Source organism: Rhodamnia argentea, chromosome 8, assembly GCF_020921035.1.
Source record: "Rhodamnia argentea isolate NSW1041297 chromosome 8, ASM2092103v1, whole genome shotgun sequence".
Taxonomy (NCBI): domain Eukaryota; kingdom Viridiplantae; phylum Streptophyta; class Magnoliopsida; order Myrtales; family Myrtaceae; genus Rhodamnia; species Rhodamnia argentea.
Window position 1 is genome coordinate 706,861 of NC_063157.1, and position 24,912 is coordinate 731,772.

Sequence of the window (24,912 nt, forward strand, 5' to 3'; positions counted from 1 at the left end):
GCCAATGTAAAGTCCGTGTCAGGGAACGGCCAGACCACTCTGTTGCCGACTCGATGTTAGCTTCGTGCCAAAAGGCCAACAAATCTCGGCATCCTTACTGGATATTAGACATACATTATTCGAATGGAAGAAACGAAGCATCATGGGCATTTAAGAATGTTGAAGACTGCTCTTTAAACATAACTCACAAGGAAATAATTCCAGTTAATCACATAACAACGGCTCTTAGAACGAGCGTTAGACACCCACGCTTAGGAAGCTTATCTACATTTCCTTGCGCACAGAAACATATTTAGTGCAAAAGAAAGCTTCACGTGGAGCATAGATAAACCTAGAAGCATCCCACATGAGCCTCGAGTACTCAAGCCACGTGTGAGTGTCCAACTCGGGCCTGCAAATATTTACAGTTTACCGGCTATCCCTTGCCACCAATGTATCGCAATCCCATATTTACATTGTCACCCTCCCACTTGACAGCAATTATCTACAAGGAAGAGCTACTCAGGTCGGAAGTTTACAAGGTTGGGGAGATCAGTTGATTGAAGCTTCTTGATGTCACCCCCAGTCACCTTGCAATTCTCCAATCTCAGCGACCTTAAATTCTTCAGTGTCTTCAGATGCCGCAGTCCAGCACCAGTCACGCGAGAATTAGACACATTCAACGACACTAGTCCAGTCAATCCTGCATTCACACGAAAACATTATTACTCGACTGTGAAGAATCAACTCAACACATCATCCAAGGATATATTTAAGTTGCAGTATCCCACTCTCGCCTAACATTGATCCATAGCAGCACAGATATCTCAGAGAAGCTAAAATAAGTCCATGTATATGTAAATCAGCAAAGCATATTTCTCCCAACAGGGAGTTATTCACCAGTATAAACTCAACCTAGTAGCAAATACCAGTTTCCAGTGAAATTTCAGCAAATAATGTTCACTCTCACTTTCACTAGAACTTGGTTCAAAAACTTGCAATATTAACTTACAGCCAATGCACAATGCGCATTCAAAGGTCAACGGTGCACAAAGTCATGTTATTCATGTTAATGGATGACCCTCAAATTAAATCTGGATGCGCTAGAGTTCACATTATTTTCACAAAGCAGGGGTCAAGAAGTACCAGAAACCAATTCCAGGGTTTTGTCCGTCAAGTTGCAGTTCTGCGATAAGTTTAGGAAAGAGAGAGATGAAAGATCTTTGATATTCTTCATGCCTGCATCAGTCAATCCCCCACCACATATTTCCAGGGACTGGAGTTTCTTGAAGTCTGAGTCAATAAGCACAAATCGGAAGGTATCACAAAAGATTTAGAAGTATCAGTCAACACTCAAACTAGCCTTCATTGACCAGAATATACACAGGACAGGTCCATAACGTAGCAAGGAAGTTGGGCTGTTCATCCATACACTGCGTAGTTTCTAATTCATATTTAATTAAATGCTATAAAATAATTTTGGTTTCCCAAATCAGCGGCATGACAAACACTACTGCTCAAATTTGAGGTATCTGTTTCATAATTAGAACCATCTTCATTACCAATATTTCTTAAGCATCATGGTTCATAGGTCCATGTATGCATGCCAGTATCACAGTATGACCATAATAGCATGCTTGATTCATAAAAGGCCCCTCTGAAAGTGCTCTACAAGATTGTGTTTTTAACATCAGATAGTTCATCGTATACACTTGATAAGGAAAAAGAAGAACAAAAGATAGGAACATACTTCGCAGGTAGGCGGTTCCAGAATCAGTGATGCGAGCTCCAAAGAGATCAAGGTGAGTCAATCCAGTCAAACCTGTCCCCCCCATAAAAAAAACACTTGCATTAGTAAACTCAATGACATAGAAATCAGTAAACCATGGAAATCATAAAGTCTAATGCAAATCATGGTTCAGAAAGTTCAGAAGGTCAAAGCAATTCCTAAAAAACTTGAGAAAAAGTAAGCGGTTAAGACAACTCCATCTTTCCGAGGTATAGTTAGCTCAAGGCAAAACAGCAAGTACAAAATGCAAAGCAGTAGTACACAAACAGAACAAACTAGAATGCACATTTTAAAAAAACAATTAAATACACAGACCCATGCTAGCTCTTCAGTGTTTACTCGGTAGATCATTAAGCAGAACACAGAATCCAAGCAATCTCAAACCCCAAACCATAGACAACACCTATCCTAAAATAATCCAATCTTGGCACAAGGAGAGAAATAAAGTCTAACATTAGAATAGTGAAAAAAACTTGCCAGTAAGGGCAGCAAGTCCAGTGTCTGTGATTTGGCGTGTATCCAAATTAAGTGATTTAAGGCCAGAAAGTCCAGAAAGCTTTCTTAAACCTCCATCTGTAACAGCAGTGAAGGACAAATTGATACTCTCCAGATTGGTCAGACCTACAAAAGGAAGATATACAAATCTGACATGAGTAAACTTCAAGGAAATTCAACCAAAAAAACAAAAACCTGAAGGAAATTAACTACAACAAATTTCTAATATTCAATGGCAACCTGAGAAGAAATCACCTCATCCTTCATAATCAATTGTAATAAATTAATCAGCTACCTGTTACATTTATGAAAGACAGACCATGCAGAAAGCACAGGCAGTTTCATGGGAAGAAAGACTGAGGACGACGAACTTATACAATAAATCACTTTGATCACTCAAGAGATAGGGGTCAGGAACGTAAGGCCAACGTGGAAACTTGAAGATGCAAAATGACACAGCATCCAAGTGAAACACCTTAAACTTCAAGTCAGTGTGGTTAGGGAGATGTGAACTGCAGGCCTCACAAATGACACAGATTACGAACACTCCATATTAAGCTTCTTTTGATCTCAGTTCAAATAGGCTAAAATATATAGCCCCTCCTAAATCCAGACTGACTAAATTTAGTTCGAGTTTGATCATTGACCTCTATGCAAGGATACAGGGAAAATGGATAGCCTCTCTTAATTTATGGCATGACTAGCTCCACTTTCAAACAAACAGTCCAACAAATATGCCTAAAGGCACAAGCTGACCTCTTCCATTGTTTACTATGCCAGAAAAACAAATTAACTCTACTGACAAGCACAAAAGAAGATGAATATCCAACACGAGAAAATGTTCAGTACGACAAAGTTGAGATTGCAATCTCTTCATTTCCTAGAATACATAAGCAACTGAGACAGATCAGAAATTGAGAAAGAATGCCCAATACAATCATGCAACACTAGAGAAAATGTACGATGCACTCAGACAAGTCATCTATCATTTATCAAATTGACTTCAGAAATAGGCAATTGTCTCACCTGACAGATGGTGGAGCCCATTGCTCCCAACATCGGTATCAGACAACTCCAAGCATTTCAAACGCCTAAGGTCTATAAGAACACAATTCTCAGTGCCAACTTCAGCAATGAGGCTTGTCATAAAAGCATGAGCAGAAAGTACAACGAAAAGGACGTAGATGCAATACCAGGTTAAGAAGGGTAAAAGAATAAACTTCACCGTTAATTTCAACTATGCATGTATCGAAGCAATCCAAATGAGATTAAGGAACTTTAGGGATTTAACTCTACATAATCCAGGATTAAAAATGTATATGCGCTCCGACAGAAACAAAAAAATCACAGGTTGAATTTTTAAACCAGGATAAAGACATATATCACTCCAATATAGTGATCTCTATCCATAAATATGATGCATGAAACTGAACGACACTTTTGTTGAACTGCTTTTCTTTTCTTTTCTTTTTCTTTTTTTTTGGGGGGGTTTAAGTGGGAGAGTGCACTCCTGTTGATGCTATGAGACCTTTATTTGCAAGGGATTAGGTTGGCATCGCCAAAGCGACAGTGACTTCACTTCAGTTCAGTCACAAGAATACAGAGATGTCAAGGGTAAAAGAGCATAAAAAAATATCTACCTGCTAAATTAACCAGACCTTCATCACCAATTTTGCAAGAATCTAAGTTCAAGCTCTCCAAATTTGTCAACCCTGCATTAGCAAAATAAATTATTACATGTAGTGAACAGACCATATACCAACCTATGCTAACTCCAGAGGACATTAACTTTGTCAGTTAAGTAATCGATAATAACGGGCTTTAAATACAAAATATATTCAGAATACTGTCTAATAATCTAAGTAAATAGTACATACTTCACAATATTAAGTAGTTGCAACTATAAAAATGAAATTGGACTATAGCACAACCGTAGTATATAAAAATAACATATTTTTGTCTTTATGTACAGCTTTTGAACAAGAGACTGCTAAAATACGATGATTCCCAATCAAAGCTAGAAGACAGCATTAAAAAGAAAAAAGAATGACCTCCACACATGGTCAGCCACCGATGTTAGACATTTAGCATATAGATCTCTTATACCAAGAAATCTGATAGAGCTTTCTAGAAAAGAAACTTCGGATTTTGAATTTACAAAAAAAAAAAAAATAGTACTTCTCAGGTGCACCAAGCAAGCATCTGTGATCTCATTGAACCCCAAGTTCAACACCTTCAAATTACCAAGTCCTGTGCAGGCAACAAATGCAGTTACAAAGTGATCACTATAACCGGCAAAGTGATGTGACCAAACTAATGACTCCATGCAACTTACGGGAAAACTTATCACATCCCTCATCATTGAGACGACATCTGTTAAGATTCAAATATAGGAGGGCTGAGAGAGCTGCATGAAAAGAGGCCAGGTCAGCTTTAAAAAATAAGAAAAAGAAAATGATACTCAGAAGCAGAGAGACTCCAAATGCAAGGTTTATTAGGTAGTATGTAAGTTAACCTGTCTGAGCTGGGGAATACCTAAAGATTGAAAAAGAAGGCTTTTCCATTGATTACAAACTGTTTTAAGATTTTCATAAAGTAAGGAACATAACCTACCCCATACGAATATTAGTCTTTTCTAACAGATCAACTTTACCATTCTCATAAGAAAAACCACTCAGCAGTCTCCAGTTTCTTATAGGGCAACAGGAAATCTATATCCACCCACATCATCCTGTCTCTGTAATGAGCAATTTTGATAGGTAAAAATCATTGTAACAGAATTGATAAACTGCAAACCTGCCAAGGAGTCCAAACACGCCGCAGTAACAGGACATCCCTCCAAGTTCAATATAGAAAGCTTATGGAGGCCTGCAATGATAAAAGGATCATTGTATGACTTGGGTGCACAAGGCTCAACAACAGGATTACATTAATTAATGACAGAAGCCGAAGAAGATGGCTACACAAATAAATTCAGGTAGCTATATGTAAGCAAGAGATATCTAGTTGAATCAGAAAGATCAACAACTTCTTTGGACAAAAAAACCCTGGTTTCCACAATCTTGAAAAAGGAATTATACTTGAAAATGCAACGGAAAGAAGATTTTTGCATTATTTCATCATTGACGAAATGAATTGACAAACATTGCCCAAAACCAATCAGTCACGGCTAGCCATGCTTTGCCTAAGAATAACAGGCTGAATTTTCATAATCCATCCTTCGTTCTATACGTTCTATGTTTTTAATCAGTCATTGAGAGCTCTGCACGTCTATATTATGTTAAGACATCAGTAAACACAATGGTTGCTTCATGAATTTTGAAGTAGCTCCTCAGGAACCAAAGTTGCATACTGCAGCCTAACGCATTTTGCCTTTGAATAAAGCTTGTAGGGACATTCTAGCATGTGAATATGCTATATCAGCTACCACTCGCGACTATGTAAAAAGCATCGGATCTTCTCCAACACAGCCAGGCACAAGGGTGGTTGTACGTAAAAGTCAAGAAGTTGGAAGAAGTGGTTTGAATGTATGCCATATATGATCATGCTAAAACACATAACAGAACTTCCTGCTGTCGCTTCACATACATTACAGTTGGTCATCCGTCAATTCCATGTGATTGACCAGAATTACCTTTAAGATGTGTGATCCCAGAATCTGTAATCTTACTGCAAGAAACTTGCAACGATTTTAAGTTTGTGAGGCCTGAAATGTCAGAGATAATCAAGAAGAATTAGTGAAGCATGCTGACTTCCGTATAATTGAGATAATCTAATGCGCGTGTATCACATTACACATCCATCTATTTAATCCAACTCCAAGTTTCTTTTCTTTTTTTAAATTTCAAAGTTTCAAACTCAACTCATGCAATTATTACGCAACACTCGCAAAAGGAGAAAGGATCTGTACATAATCGAAAGGGACACCAATGAGGGTTCACAACCTATTGAAAATATAAGAGAGTGATTTACCATATGATGATGAACAAATTAATATTAACTGAACAAGGCATTGAAGTGACCAACCACTATGATTCCAACACGAGGAAGACCTTCACACGAGTACCAACAGTAACAAAATATAGAGACATTTCTACAAAACATAAGTACCAGAGAGAGGCCTCATATCAGCATCTGTTATCGAATTGCACCACTTGATATTAAGAGACTCTAGCTTTGATAGACCTGCAAGACATTTACCACAGCAATGAGAACGATGAGAAATAAAATAGGTTGAATCACATCATGCTTATTCAGAGAGGACATCAATGATATTCACACCAGACCCAATGAATACTTCAAGTGCACACCTTCAAGATAAACGAGTCCACCATGAATTTTCGGACATCTCTCCAAATCCAACTTCGCCAAATTAACTAAGCCAGCAAAGGCACTCATTCCCCGACTTGTAATAGCATCATTTCTCCTAAAACTTAGAGCTGTCAAGTTTGAGAGGCCTGCAGAAAGAAAAGGGTGTCACGTTTATCCATGGAGAAGGATCTCCAGGAACTTATATCCTTGTGATGCAAGACCAAACCAGAAGGTCCAAAACACAGCCATCCACAGTATAGATATTAGCTAAACTATACTACTAAGAACTATCATTTCCTGGAATATTCATCCTAAGACGAACTTCAAAGACACAACAAGCTAAAAAGACATGCTCATGAAATAGATTATTAGGCCACATATGGTATGATTGGCAGCTTAGAAATCATGAGGCATTGAGCTATACTAGTCAAACCAAGAAATCATATTAATATAGTCATTAGGCAAGTACCAGTTCTGCTTAGCCTCCATATGAACTTGAGTCACAAGCATGTTATAGTCCTTCATTGGATGATCCATGGTTATGCATGTGAAATTTAACGGGGATGAGTCTTGAGATCTTCTCTAGATTATTTACAGCATTATTAATGTATCGCACAGCAAATACTTCCCTTAGTTTAATCAACTTTCTCACACTACCAAGAACCATTTGTCCAGCTTCTATGGAGCAAAAATAGTCTTCAAAGGACCAAAAGAATAAGCATGGAAATTGAAAACGAAAACCTAGAGGGAAACACCGCCAGGGCCTACCACTAAGGTGTTGGACCCCTCGATCTGATATCTGGTCACAGTAATTAAAATTCAAAGATTGAATGTTTGTGCAATCTTTTAGAAGAGTTACTCCATCATCAGAAACCTCAGATCCAGAAAGATCAACAGAAAGCAATGATGATCCTTGAGAAGAAATGACATTCAACCACTTGTCATCGACCCCGGGGTACTCGCCCAAGTGCAAATCCTGTCAAATCCAACAGAGAGACACATTAATTAGATATCACAGGGCATAACAACATCGACAGAGAAGGACCATGGCCATGGTGTAAGGCATTACCTGGAGAGCACAGTCTCGAAATGCTTCAAGAGAAGCATCAGTCAGACGCTGAGAAAGCACCGATTCATTGAAGATAAGCTGAGTAATATCCCTTGGTAGAATTGAGAAGGTTTTATACTTTCCAATATCCTGTAGGGAGAGAAATATGTGAAGAGAAGGCAAGGGAAGGAAAAAATGCGGAAGGGCACATGAATTGGGCCAACAGAAGAAGCCGTGCTCCACATTGAGACATGCGACTTGAAAGTACCTCAGTAATCTTCTGGACACATAGGTCCATAAGAGACGGGAGTTTGCCTCGGTGATGCTGCATATCACTGAAGGAACGAGAAAATGAAGTTGACAGCCACTTTGAACTCCCGCTCTTGGAATATCTACCACACACGGCTCCATGCAGGACATCTTCATCATCCTGTTGATTCCTCTTCCTAGAACAAGCTCCCCCCATTGAGGAAATTCTCCGAGTCAATACTACATAAGCCTCATGAATAATAGAGCACAGTGCTACCGCAATCCATTGTATCACCCAAAATGAAAAGGCACTTATTATCCCCTGTAGAGTATAAAAGAGACATTACAGCATGACAAGTCAGCCCAAACAGTCAGGTTACAGCAATTGTCCTGAGAACTATCGGGCGCCAACAACGAAGTATTCAACCATGAAATAAAATAACTTGTTGCTCAGAACAGCAAATTGCAGCAGACATGCCCCTAAAGAAAAGCTGCATTTTATTACACAACACGCACCATATGTACCAACTTGCAAAGACCGTGTAACGAGAAAATGAGCATTCAGCTCGTGATAATGGCAGTCCAAGAGCGCATAGTAGTTGACAGGAAAACTACAACAAAGGCTCAACCTCATCACTCTCTTGAATGCCACATATAGGATCAATTTGAGGGGAATGAAAGACTACTCATTTTTATTTTTATAGTAAAGAACTGAATGATTACTCTGCTTCTATTGGAATGCATACTTAATAAGTTACATAAAACTCCCAATAGAGTGCTCGGCCACCTAGGGGCAAAAAGAAGAGGCAAATTAATCATCCCAGACCGACCAGTAGACATTGGGCAAAGGTGAAGTTTCAAAATAAACCCATCGACTGCAGGTTTTGCATACGCATAAGTGGATTACACAGATACAACAGAATCTCGGCAGCATGAACCCAGGATAAACCCGAAAGCTTTTTTCTTTTTCATTTTTTTTTGTGGGGGGAAGAGAGAGAGAGAGAGAGAGAGAGAGAGAGAACATAAAGTTTTAAGTCACTGAGATACCATTAGACAGGGAAGCTAAAGCAAATTGGCCTCGGTAAAGTGAATTAGAATCACCTTCCTTTTTCATCTTTAACTACCAACGAGGCACATTTCCTCTATTTTTTTGACATCTTAAACTTTTTCACGAATAAACTCGTGAAAAGGAGCATCTTACGAAAGAAACGAATGAAACGTCGTCCGAAACTACGGAAGAAATTCGAGTAAAAGAACACCACGCCAGCAAAGAGAGCTTCGAATCCAGTTCTAACCAGGAAAAATATAATAGCGTTAAAAACGATAAAGAAAACAAACAGAGAGATCGAAACTTATTACAAAAAAAAAAAAAAACAGTGATAACCTTATGATCATCGAAGGCTGAGATGGAATTAAAAAAAAAAAAACACGTCCTCACTGTGCGGCAGAATCTGTTCTTCGATCATGGTACTCCGAGACCACAATCCTCTAAACCGACGAAAGAGAACATCGCGGTGTCATCTCACGTTAAACTACGCCTTCCGAATAAGCGGAGAGGGGGAGAGAGAGAGAGAGAGAGACATCGCCATCAGTTGATACCTCATCATGATCATGACGATTGAACTCAACGTCAGACCTCCATCGACGGAGAGGGAGTTCGATCTCGAGAGAGAGAGAGAGACGAAGAGGGAGGAGCTCTCGAGAGAGAGTGAAAGCTGAGGAAGAAGAAGGGCAGCATCACCAACCGCGTCTCCCCAGCTCTAGCTTCGGTAGGTCCGAACCAAGGGAAGAGCGCCACGCGCGGCTCGGAACCAGTGAATGGGGCACAGGCTCGGAGTTCAGCGGGAAAAGCTTCGGGAGATGGAGATAAGGGTGGGCGGGGCCGGCCCCACATTCGGGGGATCGTTTTCGTCCTCCTTTGCTTTATCCACGGGGCTACGTGGGCCCCACGAGTTTAAGCCTTGCCGGATTATGCACGCAAGGTTGAATTATAATCATTAATTAATGAGCCAAAATGGGGCTTAATGATACTTATGATTACTTTTCTATACCGCACTATTCCCACGAATAAATCAATCAATTCAATAATCGGGGCAATGCGGGGTCGTACGAGACGACGGCGAGACGAAAAATCTGTGTGCTAATCAAACACTATTTCTCTATCGAACACTAGACATTTTGGAAGCGACGGACGAAATTTGGTCGGTCCGCTTCATGGGCGGCTTTATCGTGCCTTTCCTCTGACCTCTTTCTTCCTTCGAAGTGAGCATCAAAGTGAGAATTCTATCAATCTATCAACCCGTACGAAAAAATTGAAAAATGGATTGTTGTTGATCATCAAACCCACCCCAATAGCTGGGTACAATAAAAGAAACCGATAATCCGGGAAGTTGCGAGATTTAAAATCAGCGGGGTCCCAAATCAGCGGGGTTGTCGGACGTAGATGGAATTTTTCCTTTTTTTTTTTTGGGATTTAGGGCGATGGGTTTTCGATTTGGTTAATGATTGAATGTAAAATTTTTGGAATGTGTTGGTGATTTAGATATACTTTTAGCAGATGTTAATGTTATGAAAGATACTCTTCGCGCAGCTCCAGTACTGCACTCTATAGGCACAATTAAATCTCAGTGAGTGAGCCCCGTCATAATCCGTTTGTTCACTCTCTTCACGACACGACACAGGCTTAAATGTATTGCCAAAAGCCGCCTTCGGCTGGTCGATGTGGAGGACGAAACGAGGGCAAAGGATGATGAGGATTGCTTGTTCGATGCAACTTCTCAAAAGTCAATTTTTTTTTTTCTGGAATGGAGCCGATCCTGTTCATTATGCTTTGCAGTCCAAGTCTTTCTCCTCCTCCTTGTACATCCGACTAAAATTGCACAACCTTGGAACCATGGAACAGAAACCCACGACCGTGATTCTTTCCATAATGGCAATTATGGCATGGATTGACCGGTTGGTCTATTGCTCTGTCACCTATGTCTCAACCCCCCACCCCTTTTAATTTCCCCCTGTGTGAGTAAATTTACATTCTGAATTTACCTCGGTGAAGTAAATCGTTTTTGCAGATGGTGATAACCGAAACTACTGAACCCAAAACATCTTTTGTAGACGGTGAACATTCATAGGTCTTAGTTGCCCCAACTACGATCCGTTCATGGACTTCACTCGCGGCAAAAATTCATACAAGGAATTAAGAATACAGACCAAAATCATATGGTCCTCATTTGTCACTGCAGCAAGTAGATTCGGGCAAAGTGATGCAATTTGAAGCATAATAAAATTAACCACCATTATAAGATGAATGCCTTCTACTGCTACGTAACTGAGTAACCAACCACCATTATATAAATTATATATAAATTCATAAGCAAGAGAGTGAAATTAAGGAGCAGCACAGCCGGGTTTTATTAAAACTATTGTGGCAATCAAGCCACACCTGCACTTTAAAACTCTGCCTTAAAGATGATTTTGCTTGCACTTTAACGCTCTAGGGCGTGACCCTATGGGAAAGTTATGCCAGCAAACACAAGTATAGGAGAGTTCACCTTCAAGAACCGATTCAACCATACAATATCCACAGTTTACCAATCAAGATCTAATTCCTGTTTACCTCCCCCACTCCAGCTTTGTAAAGTCTGATGGTCTCCGTAATGATCCTCAAAATGCAAAAGCAGCTTTAGGCAATACATAGAGCTATGGACATGGTTATGAGTAAGTGCCTGTAAGTCCGAGAACTAAATACAGAAGAAAAGTCATCACAAGTATAGAATTCTCAGAATTTCCTGAACAGTGAAGCAAGAAGCACCTCTCCAACAGAGACAAGCAACAGAGTTCAAAATCATACATGCATTGAAGACGAAGTCTACTCCTTAATTTTCACTAGCATTCAACCAACAAGAAGACAACCAAAGTCAACAGAAGATCTCATAAATCTGCTATACCAAATGCTAAATGCAAAACTACAGCTGAAACAGTGACCACGAAATCCCAAATAACAGCTTAGTAAATTCCAATGAATTAATGGATACTTAAAATGCATTTGTTTTGCTGAAATCCCACGTTATGGGTAGAGATATTATTGGCAAAAGGTCACAAATACGTGAGAGACAAGATCGAATCTACATCAGCTGAAGCACCATAACTGAGGCTTTTACACTGCATTCTCAATCAGTCAGGCAACTTCCTCGAGCGGAAAACTGCAAACTTGTTGACATCTGAATAAGAGTACCTTATACCCTTCTCCTCCAAGAACCCTTCAATCAATTTCTTATCCCTCTCTGGCTCCACGCTCTCACATTCAATCTCGTAACTCGTCCCAAAATCATATATTGTCTCATCAAGCTCCAATTTCAATCCCTTCCAATCATACACCGCCCTCACATTCCTAAATCCACCCAAACACACCAGCCCCTTCACATTATACTCTTCCCTCACTCTCTTGATTATATCCGATGAACCAAACAACAAAAGGCGCCCTGGTTCGTCGACACACGCGCGGCCCACAGAAGGGTCTACCGGTTCTTCCTGCTCCTCGACGCGGCTAATGCCACTTGATATAACAGGTTTGGCCTTGAGGGAGAGGACGCAGCGGGAGTCGAGGTCATAAAACCGGAGGCGCAGTGCGGCGAGGTTCTTGACAAGCTCCGAGCCCTCGCCGTCGAAGAAGATATTCTCTTGGGCAAGGGTTTTGATGTGGAAGGGGGAGAGGGCGTCCGAGACCTTCTGGTGAGCGGTGGAGTCCGGAAGGCGGAGCTTGATCTCCACCTCCATGGGAGTGGCGGAGCTCTTAGGGTTTGCAAACGATGCTTGGCTGGTGGTGCTAAAATGGAGGGGTCGTGTCAAGTTCCTGTTTTGGTGGGTCTTCTTCCTCCATTTTCCCACCAACCCAACAACGGAGGAAGGAGCTGGGCCTGATAGAGCTATGGAGGCTGGTTAAATTTTGATAGCAAACTGAGGCAGAGAACTTAAGAGCAAGAGCTTAAAAGAGAGACAAATCATTCAAAAGAATCAACTTCAAGGACTTTTTTCTCTTATATCAAGGGGCAAATTCAGAATGAGAATGGAGAGATTTTAAACTCAGCGGAAGCGCGATTCAATCACTATAACACGAAAAGTACTCGAAATTCTGCAATTTACCTGAACTTTTCAACATCAGGGCGAAACAGCAAACAGGCTTGAAGGACTTCAATGCATTGAAAATCTAGGCCAGCGTTTTGAGGGGTCGTGGTTGTTTGTGGTGAGTTCCGCCAGACAATTGCTATCTGCTTGCCCTCTGCGGTAGATTCTCTGTAAGCAAATCGAGTTCGACTACGTTTTTGTTTTGTCTTTCTAGAAGGATTCTGACGGCGTCGTAGCGAGTGCTGGGAGCTTGGGAGGTAAGCAGAGAGGCTGAGAGCATCGGGAACGCAGGCCGCTGATCGAGTGATCTGATCACGTGTTTACGCGATGTAAGAATGTTATTTTAAGTTTCATTTGTTTTACAACAAATAAATAGTTTGAATTTTTTTTAATAATCACTTATTATTTTAGGTTCTGTTTATTCGAGCAAATTTCAAATAATGACTCGCAATACCTCATTCTTGTTTCAAAAAATGCTTTATTTTTTTTTTCTTTGTTATGGCCGTCAAGGGTAGCCCTCACTAGATTGAGTGAGGGAGGTCTCGCGCAGCCCTCACTAGTGGCCACCATCGGCTGGGATTGGTCACTGGTGAAAAGGAAAGGAAAAAAGGAAAAAAATGAAAAGGATCCATGAAATAAAAATGAATAAAATACCTTTAATTGGGTTATTCTTTAAATAATGAGCACTTCAGATTTTTAGCTGAAACAAGATCAATTTCAAATCTTTATTTAAAAAAATTAAAGCATTTTAGATCATTATTTGAATTTATTTTTATTTTTTATATAAACTAAATGGTGAAATAATTGCTTGTATTATTTGAAATAATTAAGTAACGAAAAATATTAATTACTATCGATAATAGCAAAATCAATCATTTTTTAAAAAATTCATTTTTTAAATTGTTAATTTTTTGCAAAAATATACCCTTAGTATTATTATCGCAAATTAACATGAAATTAAGAACAAATCGGGAAAAAGAGAAAGATAGGACAACAGTGGTATACATTGCAAATATAAAGTATTTTCTATTTTATTTTGCGATGCAATCAGAAAAAACTTGGCGGCAAGTTAACGGGTCGGTCTCCTAATATCGGTCGGTTTATCAATCATCTAGCATTCGGGTGCGGATCTCTATTCTCCAATATCAAATCTCTCTCCCTCCCTCTCTCTCCACGCCCTAGCAGAGCGTCGCCGCCATCACCGGTTCTGCCGCCGCCGTTCCGCTCTCCTGCTCGGCCATCGAAGCGATTCGCCGAGCTCTGCCTATCACTCCAGGTACTATCTCCTCAATCCACTTTCTTCTTTAAAGGACAAGTGTTCAACCAGTTCTATTGCTCCGGACATCGTTGCCCAGAGTAATATCAGATTAGGGTTTCACGCACTTCTACGCGGAGAGTGTCGACAATACCTTTGGCATGTCCATCGCTGCAGGAGGTTTCACAGTCATGGAGGCGGAAGACGATTACGTCGAGTACGTCCCTGTCGCCAAGCGCAGGGCGTTGGAAGCTCAGAAGATCCTCCAGCGCAAGGGAAAGTCGTCTTCTCTCGAGGAAGACCCCGAGAAGGCGAAGCTGGCAGAAGCCAAACCTAGCCTTCTGGTGAAGGCGACGCAGCTGAAACGGGATCAACCCGAGATTAGCCCCACAGAGCAAATGGTGCAGCAAGAGAAGGAGATGATTGAGCACTTATCCGATCGCAAGACTTTGATGTCGGTACGTGAGTTGGCAAAGGGAATTACTTATAGCGAACCGCTGTTGACCGGCTGGAAGCCGCCATTGCCGATTCGGAGGATGTCGAGAAAGCAGTGTGATTTGATTCGGAAGCAGTGGCATATTATTGTCGACGGAGAGGATATTCTGCCACCAATAAAGAATTTTAAGGATATGAGGTTTCCCGACCCTATTTTGAAGATGTTGAAGGCGAAGGGAATAGTGCAGCCAACGCCAATTCAGGTGCAGGGTCTTCCCGTGGTCTTAGCGGGGAGAGATATGATAGGGATTGCATTCACAGGGTCAGGGAAGACTCTGGTTTTCGTGTTGCCCATGATCATGGTTGCTCTTCAGGAGGAGATGATGATGCCCATTGCACACGGTGAAGGACCATTCGGATTGATTGTCTGCCCTTCAAGAGAGCTCGCTAGACAGACATACGAAGTTATAGAGCAGTTTTTGGTTCCAATGAGAGAGGCCGGTTATCCAGAGTTGAGGGCTCTGCTTTGTATTGGCGGAGTGGATATGCGGTCGCAGGTGGAAGTTGTGAGGAAGGGAGTGCACATTGTTGTTGCTACTCCTGGTAGATTGAAGGATATGCTGGCAAAGAAAAAGATGAACCTTGACAATTGCAGGTAAAATCCGTTAATTCATCCTTATATACCTTTTGATCCTATACACTGCTTTCCATAACATCTGGCTTTCTTTGAATAATTCTATCTGCAACTGTTGGTGTATGATCATGCATTTGCAAGTTGATTGGCTTGCTATTGGTAGGAAGTTATAAGTGGACAGCAGACTTGAAACTGCCAAGTACTAATTGTTATCCCAAGTCTGAAGCAACTACATCAAATTTTCAATAACTAAGCACTTAAGTCGAGCATATTTGCGATCTTTATGCTTTAGTTTTTGCTTCCGTTCTATGTGCCCATCTGGATTCCAATGATCAATTCTAACATCGGACATCAATCAAGATTGCTTTTTGAGCTCTTCTTTGTGCCTCTTTTGTCCTGAGGTTATGGAACTTCACCGAACTGAAGATTCTTCATTTGAACTTCTTCCTAAACTAGCCTCAACTTCGATTTTCTTATGAACTTTTGTCTTAAAAATTCGAACTTGTATTTGTGGGGACAACTATACTGATCTGTTGCTTTCTGCAGGTACCTTACTTTAGATGAGGCTGACAGATTGGTGGACTTGGGATTTGAAGATGATATAAGGGAGGTGTTCGACCACTTCAAAGCTCAACGTCAAACACTCCTCTTTTCTGCCACTATGCCTACCAAAATACAGAATTTTGCAAGAAGTGCTCTGGTGAAGCCCATCACTGTCAATGTAGGAAGAGCAGGTGCTGCAAATCTTGATGTCATTCAGGAGGTCGAGTATGTCAAACAGGAGGCGAAAATCGTTTACCTTCTTGAGTGCCTCCAGAAAACCCCACCCCCTGTTCTTATATTCTGTGAGAACAAGGCCGATGTGGATGACATTCATGAGTATCTACTTTTGAAAGGAGTTGAAGCAGTGGCCATTCATGGTGGCAAAGACCAGGAAGAGAGAGAGTATGCTATTTCATCTTTTAAGGCAGGCAAGAAAGATGTCTTGGTTGCCACAGATGTTGCTTCAAAGGGGTTGGACTTTCCTGATATTCAACATGTGATCAACTATGACATGCCTGCAGAAATTGAGAACTATGTTCACAGAATTGGTCGAACAGGTCGATGCGGAAAGACGGGAATTGCTACGACTTTCATAAACAAGAACCAGAGTGAAACTACACTTCTCGATTTGAAGCACCTGTTGCAAGAAGCGAAACAGAGGATTCCTCCTGTGCTGGCTGAGCTGAATGATCCAATGGAAGATATCGAGGCGATTGCTAGTGCTAGTGGAGTGAAGGGATGTGCATATTGTGGTGGTCTTGGTCATCGCATCCGTGATTGTCCAAAGTTGGAGCATCAGAAAAGCATGCAAATTGCCAGCTCCAGGAGGGATTACTTTGGATCTGGAGGATACAGAGGGGAAATTTAGATTCCAATATTTTCCGTATGTATCATCTTGTCTCCTACATGTTTAACGATCTTGCTATCAGTTATGCATTGTATGAGTTGATGGTTGCTTTGGGGCTGCTTCCCTTCAATGATAATACGACACTGTAGTTCAGTCGGAAAAGAAGCATTATGGTTTTGAAGTGTCCTCATATTTTGTAGTAGTTGTCATGTACATGATAGGGATCTCATACTACGGCCACACTAGGCATTAACAGGTTTAATTTGTCGAAGATGACAAACAAATGTCAACAAAGTCAATTCATTAGCATATTCATGGGATCACATGCATATTCAGCATATTCATGACCCTTATCTCCTTGAAAGTAAAGAGTCAGCTTCTTGTCCGCAGACACAAACATTTTAAGAAGGGCAATGTTTTCTTCAAATGCGCAATTTAAGCGTGTCCAACTTGAATGGTTTATTGGCTTGAATTAATTATTATATGCAGTTTATCTGTTTCCTTTTATTAATAGGGCTAGAGTTTCTTTACAGTTTCGTGGGAAATTTCAATTTCTGTAGGGTTCTTTTTTCATGTTATGTATCAGGGCATTGTTGTATGGAATAAATACACTTGTGCTACTGTACGACAAACAATTAGTATAAAAAATATCACAACTATATCTGTGTGTGTTCAAATCTTTCAGAAGCTGTAGAGCTTGAAACAACCTCAAGGATAATGTGGATGACACCTCTTCTGTTGGCTCATGCATCTAAATGCTTGTGTACAGCTTCGAGAAGCAATTGATGAGGTTTCCTCTCATCCAAGAATCATGTGTTGCTTTGGCAGATCGGCGTGGTAGTTGTATATTCTTTGCTCAGCACAAGCGGATTTGAAGACTGACAGAGAAGTAGTGAGAGGCCAGTCCCAGTTCTTCTGATCTCCAAGTCCTGTTTAAATGCCAAAGCAGAAAGTATCGGTAAGAAAGGCGTATGATGAGATTTCATATCTAGAAAATGTCGACTTCTTGAGCATTGTTCAATCTGATTTCCCAGCAGATTATCTGTCTGCAACAATCAAGTGGGCAAGAAACTGTCGCTCCTCAATGAAAGAATAGGAATTGTTTCCTTCTAGTTGTATATGAAGTCCTTATGGTTGCTTTGTATGAAGTAGGAGTAGTCCATGAAAGTGTCTTACCTTCAAATTGCTGACTACTGAAGAAGCGGAAGTTCCTTGAAACTGGTCTCTAGCATGTAGAGAGCGATCTATGATCCAGAAGTGCTCATATATCTCATCTGCCAACCGTTTTCGATCCTTTACAGCCTCAAAGAATGTCCTTTTTAGAGTATTATTTTCTTCTTCAAGAAGCTTTAATCGCTCATCGAACACTTTGATATGAGCGACCTGAATTGCCCTTTCTTTCCGCTGTAACTCGGTACACGAATCACTTCTTTGAGGAGTCGATGAACTCCTACCTGCCTCTTTAATAACCAAATCCCCCAAACCAGATGATGGAGCTTCACTACTAGTACTAGGTCCCTCCATATTGCATGGCTCTATCTCCTTTTCTACCTCAGCATCACACGTACCTGTACTGCTTGAAGGCTCGGAAGACTTGAACCTTGAGTGATTCTTCCATGATAATGAGTAGCCCTCTAGTTCAGCTGAAGTCCTCTCCATGCCTATTCATCCAAAAGCTCCTTCTGCCAACCGTAGTGCTTTCTTTGCACCAACTTCATCTTCGACCCACACTGGTCATGATGGTACAAGTGACTGATTTGCTCCTCGAGTTGGGGTGTCTTCCAAGTGCCGCAGAACCCAGTGAACCTTACACGGAAGATAACTTCAGCTTCATGCAATTTCTGTGTACTGCAGAAGATTGTTTTTTTTTTTTTTTTTGGGGGGGTGGGTTGTTGTTGGGAAGGTGTTTCCAATGGGTTGCAAAAAGCAGAAGTTTGCTCTGTCTGTGGATCAACATTATTGGTTGAAAAGTGCAGCTTAATTTGACTGCATGCTCCTGAGTCGGTTTCTTCGTGATATATCCATAGAAGCATAGATAGCAGCTTTTAATTTGGCTCTTTGCCGTATTCTGGCAGGCAAACTTTTGGCTCCATTCTAGCAGAGCGTCACACTACCGACTCTCCAATCCACTGTCATCACGTCGAATTGCTATCCATCCCCATGGTTCACCTTCGCTTTACCCAACCCTACAGACCGCACTAAATCCCACGATCCTTCGCTGAAACAGACACGTATTATCGCCATTCCATATGAACAAACCACCCCAATCAGTTTGTACACGGTAAATCAACCCCACTTGCAGAGCTCCTAAGAGTTTACAAACCACCCCAACGCCATTCCTATGAATCAGTTGCATCTTCCCCTCTACATCACTCACTCCCACCGACATCAACGAGCTTTACACTCACAAGGTACGCGAGTATGGTCGAGGGTCATGGAACTTTTCGTCTGTGACACTCTACCCGTCGTCTTCAGTATCTTCTCTATTGTTTCACTAGCAACACGCGGGAACCAAACACATTAATGGCGAGCACCCTTTTCCGGAAACGAAACAGAGAGTCCATGCACGGGCGCATTGAAGATGATGACCCCTACACGTCTTCAGTCTCTTCTCTATCGTTTCTGTAGCTACTGTCTTATCTCCCCGTGAGCTTTGGACTTTGAGACTGCATGGCCTTACAATCCCCCGGACAGAAAGAAAGATGAGCACAAGATCTTTCGTGATCGGAATGGTGACTGTCTCTGGCAAAATCATTGCCTTTATCGTTGCGGAAGCCGTGGCCTTTCAAGATGATGCTTTCTCTCAAGAACTCCTCCTGATCCGATAGTTCATCAATCTTTAGAATTTCTGTTCATTGCACCTATGCATGGAGCAAACAATCCCTTAAGTATGATGATTTCATGCGTTTGGTTACGTCGGCACTTTACTTACCTTTATATTTATGCAGCTCATAGACCTGTCCCGAGGGAGCCAAAGACGGGAACTTTTCCCAACTGGAGGAGGTGAAGGTATCGCGAGAAAAGCTTTCAAGATTTACAAAGAGAGCCGCGATATATATTTCTTGGTTTAGCATGTGGTGGACTATATCGCCAGTGTATGCTTTTCCGGTTCCGGTCTCCAAGAAACGGTCTACTGTCGCGCGGAAAGGGCATTTCAATTGAACCAATACTGCTCGAAGTGTTGCTCAAGCTACTGTAACCCCAACCCGTGCAACTACTCGAAAGAGTTCCTTGAGGGCTTCTCTACACTCTCCACACTCCACAGTTTCCCTGCCTGCAGACCACGGTCACCACGCATGCCCTGCCGAGCTGATCGTCTGTATCGGCATCAGCTTCAATCCTGCCTCCCCGGTTGATGCTCTTCTTTATGGTCCTGGCTTTTCGACTAACGCGTCATCTTTGCTACATAATTAAGTATGGTTTTGTGTAGTTACGATTGGTGCGCGGTGCATGTCATCGCCCTTGTTGAATGATTTTTTGTCTTTACGTTGGGTGGGTTAGCGACGATGGAAGCCCATATAACACATGCTTTGTTCAATCGGGGTTGAATCTGAATTCTTTACCCTTAGTTTAATTACGTTGTTATTCCCCGAATGTTTAAGCGGCTTTGAGCTCATTGCCATGATGTCGCACTCCTACTTTGAATGGCCAAGACCAACCACTCTCGGTCTTTTCTTGATATAGCTCACGCAACATTAATCGATCATGTAATCTCTTAACTCATTTGAGGCCCGTGCCGAACTTTTTTCAGTGCACAGCCAAGAAAGATGCAATTGCAACCGTCGATACTTTCTATTGAGATCAAAAGACAAATGATAGTGCAATGCCTTACATTGGAAACGTTGCATAATTGCCCATCTTGTACTGTCATATTAATCGATTATCGACCCCACTTAACACCTTAAAACTACTTTCATGTGGGCTAAAACGCATTCAAAATTGTTAAAGTGAACTGATTTCTCTTCAACGACTCGAACGAGTTTACACATTCCACCATAGTCAACCAACCAGTGAAGTCAAAGCTAGCTTGACAGATAAGTAAAGTCAAGGGGATACATGTTATTTGTTTTTCCATATTGCCTTCCTAATATCAACTTGATGATTGACCCTCTTGCTCTAAAGCAGGAGAACACATATCGAGGAGCATATTAATTGAGACCGATAAGCTTCAAAGCCTACAAAATCCCTTCGGATTACCTTTCACTTATGGAATGGTGAAAGGTAAGTCCTGAAGAATGCAAGGTTATATAGCTCGTGTGAATCTCTCAGTGAAATCTGTATATGGATGAGTGTAAGAGAAACAAGGTTAACATTGTATGGTCAAGACAGGCAAGAGCGTCGTTCTTCACCGTGACAGTCGCCCAAACTTTTCAAATTGCACTATGATAGGGGAAAAACTAGTGAAGGAAAGACTAGCTAGCTGACCTTTCACCGATAGTTCTCGTTTCCTACTTCAATTTGGGAAAACAAAAACTTCATTGTAAGTTACATTGTTGTTGTATGTACTGAGAGATCAATTGATCTCAACTGTACTATGAATATGGAGCCGCAGTTCTCCCATCTCCTACCAAACTTTTTACATGGGGTATTCAGCTTCACACCAACTAGTTCGCTATGTGACTAACCTAGGGAATCTCAGCTTCGAAAATGTGTTCTGGAAAAGTCAGCGTACTTGAAAGAATGGGAGGGGCTGGTTGGTGGGCAGTCTTGTGTTTAACTTTGCTTAGCAGGTCACTGGACCACCACAGACAAGTATATCAACAAAAACTAACTCTGAGAAGTTGGAGCAGCTGCATACCTCAATTTACTTTGCATCATCACATGCTCCGCCAGAGCTGGATGCCAAAGTTGAAATCTATTTAGATTTCGCAATGCATCTTCAGACTAGTGAGAGTGACCTATAAATCAGGAGATGTACTCTGGAGAAAAGGCGAAACCATCTGAACTTCCAAGAGGAGAGATGGGCAATCAAATGAAGAAGCACTTGTGAGAGAAGGTTCTTAACCTGGACACCCCACAATTGCTTAAGCTCTTCTGAATTTTCATGCTTTTGCCTTCTCAGAAGGCACTTTCCCCATCTCCTTGCTGCTCTGGATATCCTTCTTTGTTCCTGCTTCTCTTCCTTACTCACAACCGCTAGAGCATTTAAACAAGAAACTGTGCTCATCTCCAAACATTTCATTTGCATCAATTCGAAAGAAAATAAGGATCTTGGATATTTTTCGAGACATACTGGAATTGTTGAGCAACTACATTGCATAATAACAATCGAATTTCACTTGCCAACACCTAAGATGATCTATTCTAAGAGACGCATGGACAAAGTCTCGAAACTATTAGCTGAGCACCTCTCCAATTCACACATTGGTCTCCAGATGAACAAACATGGCCTCTCAATAGATAGATACCAGGCCACAACGATTGTACTGACTGCCTAACACATAAAAGGAAATTTTTTTCACAATGCAGCTCAAGGCAAAGCGAATTATGACCCAGCAGGCGACATTTCAGGTATTCAATCATGTAGCACTGTCTGGATCCGAAGGAGGTTCCGCATTTGGAGGAGCACCATTAGAGAGCAACTTCTGAACCACGGATCTCGTCGTGCCCAAATCTCTGGCCCCCTCTGCATCCCCCAACAACTGTTTCCGATAAATCCGATGCAAATGCCCAAATAGCTCATTCTGTATCGACTTGAATGCCATGTCCAACCTCTTCAGCTGCTCCATCGCGCTATCGTTATACAGGAATAATCCATAGTACAAATCAAAGCTATCCCCCGACGTGTTCTCCACCAAATCCAACAGGGTCTCGTACCCTTTGGTATTGATCGGCGACGACTCCAATCCGAACTTCTCCAACACCCTTCCCACAGTGTGAGTCACGAACTGCGACCCGGCAGCGTACCGATCATGCTCAGCACAGCTCATCTCCACCATCCTACAACCCTCCCTGGCAAAGATATCCAAGAACTTCTCGCACCTATCGACCCTCGATTCACCCCCCCCAATCCTAACCCTATCGTACACGAAGCTAAGCCCCGCCCACGAATGCTTACCGCTCTCGGGCCCGAACATGGGATGCGTGCACAGAATGTCGAACTCGGGAGGCAGACATTTAAGCAAAAGGTCGCGAGGGAACTCCTTTACCGAGAGGACGTCGACGAAAAGGGTGCTCCTTTTGAGCCTCTGGAACGGGATCGAACGAAGGACGCGCTCGGTGGAGAGGATGGAGGTGGAGAGGAGGACGACGTCGGGGTGCTGCTCGCAGAGGTCGTGCGGGTCATCGTAGAAGTCGACGCGGAGCTCGGAGGCGACAGAGGAGTAGTCGGAGCGGGAGTGGGCGAGGATGGTGTGGCCCTGGGAGACGAAGGTCTTGGCGAGGAACTGGCCAAAGTTGCCGAAGCCGAGGATGGCGATCTTCAGGGAGGAGGATTTACGGAAATTGGAACGGAGCTGGGCCTCGTAGTCGTAAGGCTGGGCGGCGTCGAGGGACCGGACGCGGAGGGGCAGCTTGCGGCGGAGGAGATTGGGCGGTGGCGGAGAGGGGTGAGAGAACGAACGGAGGAGCGGGGTCAGGTGGGAGGTGGTTTGAGAGAGCTGTGCGGAGGAAAATGGGAGCATTCTCTGTGTGCGTCTGCGACAGAGAAGAGAAGAGAAGGGCGCTGGCAGGCAAGAGGGGAAACTGAAAACTGAATCGACGCTGGCCATGAGCAACTCTGACGCGTCAGGCCTAGACCCAGAGGTGGTAAAATAGTCAAGAACCCATATTCAATCCATATTTAACGGTAGAGCATAAAAAATTAAGGAAAAAATCACCAAAAATTCTAAATTATATCCGTCGTAACACATTTATCTCTAAATTTTTCTTTGTGATACAAAAAATCCTAAAATTATACGCATGTAACATATTTAACTCCAAACTTGTGCACGTTTAAATTGAGATAAATGTGTTACATGGATATAAGTTTAAGATTTTTAATGTCACAAAAAAATATTTTAGGGTAAATATATCACACGGATATAAGTTTAGGGTTTTCGATGTCACAAGCAAAAATTTGGGGTAAATGTATCACATGAGTAAAAGTTTGGGATTTTTGGTATTAAAAAAAAAGGTTTAGGGTAAATGTGTCATAATTGACATAATTTAGGGTTTTTGGTGGTTTTTTCTCTAAAAAATATGTTAGTTTAAATGCTTAAGCGGATCATAAATGAATTATTTATAAATCTACTGGGCTCTAAATGGATTTTAAATGAATTATAAATGAGTTAGGTAAGACAACTATCTTGAAAGAGCCATAAAATAGATTTCTTAAAAAATTCAATTTTTTAATATTTTAAAATTTTTATTATTTTATTATAATATTAATATTTTTTTTCTTTATATTTTTTTCTCCTGCCTTGGGCGCCACGAGTCGGCGATGGCCACCGGCGAGCCTAAGGAGAGCTTGGCTCACCGAGATCGGCCGAGCTCTAGCGAGCCGGGAGGCTCGGGGCTCATCCGAGATCGTGTGTGCTCGAGGCTCGTCGGGATCCGGCCTCGTGCTCGCTAGGATGCGGCTGGTTGTCGGGCTTCCCGCCTTCGCTGAAGCCTTGAATATTGACTTGCAGACGGAGGAGGGAGGTTGCAAACGGAGTTGCAGAGGAAGGAGGAAAAAAGAAAAAAGAGAAAAGAGAAAATAAAATAAAAATTAAAACACTTGATAAAAATTACAAAATTTGTATTATATGATTTGGTTAAATGAGTTGGTTATGAATCGAGTCGAGTATAGGTTATTGAATTTACATTGGATGAATATAGGTCAAAACGGGTTAAATTGATCAATATGGATCGGATCATATTTGACCCGACCCAAACCCCGAGTCGGGCCCTCAACAATGGGATTAATTCGGAAAAAATTTGGTGATAAAAAATATTTTTTCTGTGTAATTGTAAACATACATATTTGTTTTACTGTAATTATTTTTCGTCGACTAGTCATTTCAACAAACCAAACACTTGTAAGAATTCGTCCGGTCGTCCCCCTTGCTACTAGTTCTCTTACCGCCCCAACAAACACACCCTTACTCTTGTCAATTTTATAAACCGATCTTACTGCATAGTGTTAGCGTTGCTGTCAATGTAATGTCATTATGTTCAATAGTTTTGTCAACGACCTAGGATATAGGGCGACGGATGCAATTTTGACCACAATTGATCTACTAAA

The 24,912-nt window shown here is 41.7% G+C and overlaps 4 protein-coding genes and 2 long non-coding RNA genes across 12 annotated transcripts; 2 read left to right on the forward strand and 4 right to left on the reverse strand.

Annotated features, from left to right (window-relative positions):
- Window positions 1-149: 149 nt before the first annotated feature.
- On the reverse strand, window positions 150-9,611 carry LOC115738064 (F-box/LRR-repeat protein 14). 4 transcript variants are annotated; one of them, XM_048283465.1, is made up of 16 exons: window positions 9,471-9,611; window positions 7,891-8,193; window positions 7,644-7,772; window positions 7,415-7,550; window positions 6,574-6,720; window positions 6,374-6,448; window positions 5,898-5,969; window positions 5,060-5,131; window positions 4,599-4,670; window positions 4,442-4,513; window positions 3,904-3,975; window positions 3,290-3,361; window positions 2,246-2,389; window positions 1,730-1,801; window positions 1,126-1,272; window positions 150-682 (listed from the first exon to the last, which is right to left on the reverse strand). In XM_048283465.1, the coding sequence occupies exons 2-16, from the start codon at window positions 8,086-8,088 to the stop codon at window positions 498-500; spliced, it is 1,665 nt and encodes a 554-aa protein (XP_048139422.1). In that variant the 5' UTR covers window positions 8,089-8,193; window positions 9,471-9,611; the 3' UTR covers window positions 150-497. The 4 variants fall into 4 exon arrangements, with proteins under 4 accessions (XP_048139422.1, XP_030526416.2, XP_048139423.1 ...); XM_030670556.2 differs by having other exon boundaries at window positions 7,343-7,550; XM_048283466.1 differs by lacking the exon at window positions 2,246-2,389 and having other exon boundaries at window positions 7,343-7,550.
- Window positions 9,612-11,737: 2,126 nt separating this feature from the next.
- Window positions 11,738-13,302, reverse strand: LOC115738066 (triphosphate tunnel metalloenzyme 3-like). 4 transcript variants are annotated; one of them, XM_048283615.1, is made up of 3 exons: window positions 13,118-13,302; window positions 13,011-13,087; window positions 11,738-12,784 (listed from the first exon to the last, which is right to left on the reverse strand). In XM_048283615.1, the coding sequence occupies exons 2-3, from the start codon at window positions 13,024-13,026 to the stop codon at window positions 12,042-12,044; spliced, it is 759 nt and encodes a 252-aa protein (XP_048139572.1). In that variant the 5' UTR covers window positions 13,027-13,087; window positions 13,118-13,302; the 3' UTR covers window positions 11,738-12,041. The 4 variants fall into 4 exon arrangements, with proteins under 4 accessions (XP_048139572.1, XP_048139571.1, XP_048139570.1 ...); XM_048283614.1 differs by having other exon boundaries at window positions 11,738-12,793; XM_048283613.1 differs by having other exon boundaries at window positions 11,738-12,802.
- An 808-nt stretch (window positions 13,303-14,110) lies between these two features.
- On the forward strand, window positions 14,111-16,883 carry LOC115738060 (DEAD-box ATP-dependent RNA helicase 35). Its single transcript, XM_030670552.2, has 2 exons — window positions 14,111-15,337; window positions 15,863-16,883. Exons 1-2 carry the CDS (start codon window positions 14,409-14,411, stop codon window positions 16,725-16,727), a joined length of 1,794 nt encoding a protein of 597 aa, XP_030526412.1. The 5' UTR covers window positions 14,111-14,408; the 3' UTR covers window positions 16,728-16,883.
- A 507-nt stretch (window positions 16,884-17,390) lies between these two features.
- LOC115738068 lies at window positions 17,391-18,070 on the reverse strand. The gene is made up of 2 exons (XR_007199471.1): window positions 17,883-18,070; window positions 17,391-17,635 (listed from the first exon to the last, which is right to left on the reverse strand). It is a non-coding gene; the product is annotated as an uncharacterized LOC115738068 (long non-coding RNA).
- LOC125316156 lies at window positions 17,534-18,010 on the forward strand. The gene is made up of 2 exons (XR_007199472.1): window positions 17,534-17,664; window positions 17,744-18,010. It is a non-coding gene; the product is annotated as an uncharacterized LOC125316156 (long non-coding RNA).
- A 3,780-nt stretch (window positions 18,071-21,850) lies between the features above and the next one.
- On the reverse strand, window positions 21,851-23,331 carry LOC115738025 (arogenate dehydrogenase 2, chloroplastic). Its single transcript, XM_030670501.2, has one exon. It carries the CDS (start codon window positions 23,327-23,329, stop codon window positions 22,226-22,228), a length of 1,104 nt encoding a protein of 367 aa, XP_030526361.2. The 5' UTR covers window positions 23,330-23,331; the 3' UTR covers window positions 21,851-22,225.
- Between the last annotated feature and the right edge of the window lie 1,581 nt (window positions 23,332-24,912).